The 5,436-nt window shown below is 44.1% G+C and overlaps 1 protein-coding gene across 1 annotated transcript in view; it reads left to right on the forward strand.

The window, feature by feature from the left end:
* WIF1 (WNT inhibitory factor 1) overlaps positions 1-5,202 on the forward strand; it is a 15,544-nt gene extending 10,342 nt beyond the window's left edge. Inside the window, exons 5-7 of the mRNA XM_010284787.1 lie at positions 756-851; positions 1,904-1,999; positions 4,387-5,202. Of these exons, the coding sequence (XP_010283089.1) occupies positions 756-851; positions 1,904-1,999; positions 4,387-4,508 (314 nt within the window). The 3' untranslated portion in view covers positions 4,509-5,202. The remainder of the gene's footprint in view (positions 1-755; positions 852-1,903; positions 2,000-4,386) is intronic.
* The last annotated feature ends 234 nt before the right edge of the window (positions 5,203-5,436 follow it).

The raw sequence follows: 5,436 nt of genomic DNA on the forward strand, positions 1-5,436 counted from the left end.
CGTGGACCTCCTCCCTCCCAGGCGAGTCGGGGCCAAACGACGCCCTCAGACCCTGCCTCTTCCTCCGGCGAAGTCTGAAAGCGAGGGAGCATAATTTCCGGACCAAAAGCCTTGAAAAATGTCTGCCAGTTCTGATTAGTGCTACCGAAGCTGCTCTGTTCTTTGCAAGCAGGAGAGAAGGGCATGCTTTTTTAACGCGCCTTCAGTTCCTGAGCTGTGGTGTGGAACGGTCCTCGTTGCACCATCCACAGCATCGCGGTGCTCCACGGCCATGAGCTGAGAGGCCCAGCCGAGGTATTTATTGTCTGCAAGTAGCAGCCATACCTGTCAGTTCCTGAGCTTCCCAGTGCTTAAAATCTCCCTCGGATGCCAGCAGATTTTCTTCTGCTCGTGCTCCTGGGTGTGGATCCCGCTCTTGGCAAAGACATTGCTGCCACGAAGGGTGAGGAAAGCAAGAGGCAACACGGACCGGTGGCACGGGGGACTCTGCGGAGTCCAGGTGGCACAAGTCTGGGCAAAAGCTGCATGGAGACACAGGCTTTGGCTGTGCCAAGTTATTGTCTTATGTTCAAAGCAGCAGAATGCATATAAATGGGAAGCACAGACTTGCAGCAGAGTCTTCCTGACAGATGCACAGCGCACACTCCTAAGCCAGCATCTGATGAGTTTTTCGGGTATGAGGCGGACTTCCCAGACACTTGTCTCCAGTAGGTGCAGGGGACTAAGAGCATTGGTTTTGTGCTTTTGATTTCTAGGTAAATGTCATCAGCCCTGTCGAAATGGAGGCAAATGTACGGGTAAGAATAAATGCAAGTGCTCCAAAGGCTACCAGGGAGACCTGTGTTCAAAGCGTAAGTACCAAAGCCACTCCACCAGTCCTTGTTGTAGGAGCATCAAGCTGGCTGTACAGTATCTTTTTATACAATGTCAGCACTAATTGCTTGTTGCCAAAGTATTTCAGGTTAATTTACTTCCTGGACATACAGCGTACACCAGACTTAAGGGAATTATGAAACCAGAAATGTTTTTTACAAAAGCATCCCCACAGTTTCTTCTGTACTCAGAGTTTTTATAAAACAGTGATGCGCCAGCTTAGTAATAGCAGTTTAGTAATAGAGAAATGCTTAATAAAACGTCAATACATTGCACCATTAGAATCCAACGGGAGCACTTTGTGAGAGGGATCCTGGGGGCTGCCCTCCTCTCCCTCTGGTGCTGGTGTACACTCTGCTGTTCCATCTGCTTCTCTCTGCCAGAGACTGAGACAGACCTTGCAGGGGAATGAGGGGTGAAATATTCTGTAGAATTATAGACTTATAGAATTATTAAGGTTGGAAAAGACCTTTAAACACCCACCCCCCACCCCCGCCATTCCCACTAAACCATATCCTGAAATGCCACGTCTACATGTTTTTTGAACACTTTCCGAGATGGTGACTCCACCACCTCCCTGGGCAGCCTGTTCCAATGTTTGACCAGTCTTCCAGTAAAGAAATTTTTCCTAATATCCAGTCTAAACCTCCCCTGGTGCAATTTGAGGCCATTTCCTCTTGTCCTATTGCTGGTTACTTGGGAGAAGAGACGAACCCCCTCGTTGCCACCACCCCCTTTCAGGAAGTTGTAGAGAGCGATAAGGTCTCCCCTCAGCCTCCTCTTCTCCAGACTGAACAAGCCCAGTTCCCTCAGCCGCTCCTCGTAAGACTTGTTCTCCAGACCCCTCACCAGCTTCGTTGCCCTTCTCATTTCGGGGCTCTGCACACACTCAGTGCAAAGCCACAGATTTACTGTCAGAGCCCCAGCCTGTGCCAGGACCAACCCATCATGAAAAGGGAAAGCAAAGATGCAACTCTTGTCTCTGGATGAAATGCCAAGAGGTCAGGTGTATGTGTTCGCTTTCTTACAGCTGTCTGTGAGCCCGGCTGTGGCCTGTACGGCACCTGCGCTGAGCCCAACAAGTGCCAGTGCAAAGAAGGCTGGCATGGGAGACACTGCAATAAAAGTAAGTGAGAAACAAGCCCCGAGAGTCTGTATTGGGGGTCTTACACGTCCGATGCCATCCAGAAATGACTGCTTCAAGAGCCTTTCCCGCCTTGTTAATGATACCGCGCTCCATTCTTTCTAATCTTTAATCCAAGCAATAAACCGAAGATTTTCAATACTCCATAATTTTAACTACTTAGAGAACCCATCAGAATAATTTTAAAGTGTTTTACCAAGATCACCCTTGTATTAGAAGTTCCAGAATCTGTTATCAACCAGATATCTAGATGACCTCATGTGTCTTCCACACATGGTATGGAAGGGATCTAAAGTCCTTCAGTACTCCTTAATAATGACAGCTGGCTTTAAAATGTTGGGTAGGCGTTTGTAGAAATAAAACTCTGTCATGTTTTGAAGCTGATTAAAACTTAGAAAAAATGAGATGTCCTTTAGAAACTTCGGGGAAAACTTGAAGAGTTATGCAAGACCTGTTGGAGCAGGTCCAGAGGAGGGCCCCAAAAATGATCAGAGGGATGGAACACCTCTCCCATGAAGAAAGGTTGAGAGAGTTGGGGTTGTTCTATGATCTATGCTCACTGACTTCAGAGTTTTCTCCTCCTCTTCCCCACCCATCCTCCACAGACCACACCATATTGTCCCAAAGCCAAGTTACAGTCCTTAAAATGAATTTCTGTTGTGCTTATTGACACATTTGACACCCAGTGAGGCAACTGATTATTTCACTGGATTTAAAATAGCACTATAAACTTATTTGAAAGGCAATTGGATATATCCAGTAAGAACTTACAGTTTAATTTTATATTTCATGTGCAATGCTGCTGTAACAGCAGGTCTTCAAGAGACATTCTGTACATTCTCCCATGAGAAGTTAATGTTCATCTTAAACACTGCTAGCTAATGATTCGCATTTAATGTTTTAAGTGTCAATAACAATAAAAAATTGAAAAAATTTACAGCTATAAACCCCATCAATTATCCGTAAGAAATATGAGTTTTACATTGCAGCATCAACTGAATTATCATTTTTATTAAATGCTGTTGATGCCTGTGATTTGTATTACATTAAAATGTATTAGAATAAATATAGCTGTAGTAGTATTATCTAACTAAAATGGATTATGCTGTGAAAATTAGGTTTGGGGAGTCCACTTCGCTGTGCTAGCTAGTGGACCTGTATTTAAGTATTTATGTCATTCCCTGAAGAAGAAATACCATTTCTATACCATTTTTAACCATATAAGTAATGGTTAAAAAAATTGGGTATCGATATTAACTTCAATTCTTAAGTTTGATATGAACTTTTTCTTCTTGTAATACTCTTCTTATAAAGAACTGAGATAGCAAGTGAAAAAAATGTGTACTATGAACATCCCCAAAGAAGTAACTACCTGCACAACAAAATCAAAACTCTTAACTGCCGTCTTATGAGGAGTCAATAGTCACACTTTATTGTCAGCTCCGAGGTTTTCCATCCTTAATTACTTGAAGTTTGGGTACAGTCCTGCTGTGTTTAACATTGCAAAAGTCTCGTTGTATTCAGCAACAAAACTGAGACTAGGCCATTTGGGTAAAATTCACCCCCACTTTAAGTGTCCATGTAGGGCTTAAACTGCACATACAAGTCTGCGTGCACGGCAATTCACTCATTTCAACTAAACCCAAACATCTCCTGATCTTGGGAGGAGATTTATAGTTAATTTGAGAGACTTGCTTCATACTCCATCAAATGAATGGCTCCGTGGTAAAGCTGTTTTCTTAAAAAGAAGTGGTTAAAAAAATCGAACATGGGACTCCCGTTTTCAAAGTCATTTCCATGAGCTTTAAGTAATGAGGTGGGTAAATTAAGCTATAAATAATTGCAACATAATACTTTGGATTCCATTTTTATTGTTCGTTTTCATTTTCGGCAACAAAGCAGCTCTGCTAAGCCTGTTTCGTGCTGCTTTTTTTCTCCCCCCTAGGTGTTTATTGTCGCTGCTGTTCTTTCTCTTTGCATGCAGCCGTAAACCAAAGCCAAGCTCAGGCAGCCGGCACAGATTCTCCCCGGGGGGACGCTTACGCCCCTCTTTAGAGCCCGTCGCTGGCAGGTCGGCGTGGCTCTCGCCCCCCCGCCGTGGGCTGTGCAGGCGCGGAGCCAGGGCTGAGTGACAGCCTGGAGCTGCCGGTGGTCCCCTGGGCTCCTTGCGAGGCGAGGGCATCTTTCCGCCCGGCGGCACCTCGTCCATCCCGGGGCGCAGAGCGAGGGGCGAGCGCTTGCGTAAGGCGTGGCAAAACCCTTTGTTCAAACCGGGGCGGGGGGGGGAACGGTTTCCACTTGAAATATTAGCGGTGGATCGCGAGCCCACTTCTGTGGTTTCTTTTCTCTTGAACTGGATCGTTTTCCAGGGTACGGAGCCAGCGGTCTGAGCGCCCTGAGGCCAGCAGGCAGCAAGCACAGGCAGCACACGCCTTCGCCAAAAAGGGCCGAGGAGAGGCAGGTTCCACCCGAATCCAATTATATCTGGTGAACTCCAGCATCTGAAACGGTTCATGTTACGCAAAGTTCATAGCCTTCATTAACCTCTCATGGATTGAATGTTAAAACGCTGTTCATTACAGTTAAGATTACTGGCTGGCATTTTATTAGCTTCATTATAAACCACTGAGCTGATATTTACTATTCCTTTTAAGTTTTATAAATACTTCTATAGCATGATTATATAGGCTGCTTATTTCAGTGCTTTGGATGGTGTTTTGTACTATACTTCAGTTACGTTTAAACTTCCTTTTCTTACTATATAGCTGCAAAAAAACCTAAATAACAATATTCAAGCAGAAAACCTCGTAGACGCTAACTCGAATCATTTCAATGACTACAGATTTAATTTGCCTAAGACAAAAGAAAGGTGCATTTTACATTTTTGCTATTGGGTATTTAGACTTTCCCCTAAAAAAAAAAAAATAAAATAAGTTGCTTAATTTAAAAACCGAACAACTCAATTCAATGTTATTTTTGACCTTACAGTTTTGCAAAGTACCGTGTATTAATAATACACCGCATTTTAACCAATATAATATATCGTAAACAAAGTAGAACTCTAATGTATGAGCTTTCTGCATCGGCTTGAAGCAATATAATATATTGTAAACAAAACAGCTCTTATGTAATAAACTTTTTTTACTGACGGTTATGTATAAAATAAAGATGCTGCTTTAGTTTTTCGAGTACTGCTCTGTGTGGCCTGCTGCGGTCTTCATCAGCGCTGGGTTGGGATGATGGCTTTTCTAGAGCACCCTCATAAAATGGTGGCACGGTGAGGTTGGTTTCCCTGTCTTTGCCTTTAGCCCCACAGCTCTTAAAAATATTTCGGAAGAGCACCTTCTTCTCGTGCCTTTGCAAAGGCGGGGGTAGCACCGAAGGACAAGGGTTTCTCTCCCTGTGTTTGCCCTCCACCA

The sequence above is a fragment of the Phaethon lepturus genome, unplaced genomic scaffold, assembly GCF_000687285.1.
Source record: "Phaethon lepturus isolate BGI_N335 unplaced genomic scaffold, ASM68728v1 scaffold50833, whole genome shotgun sequence".
Taxonomy (NCBI): domain Eukaryota; kingdom Metazoa; phylum Chordata; class Aves; order Phaethontiformes; family Phaethontidae; genus Phaethon; species Phaethon lepturus.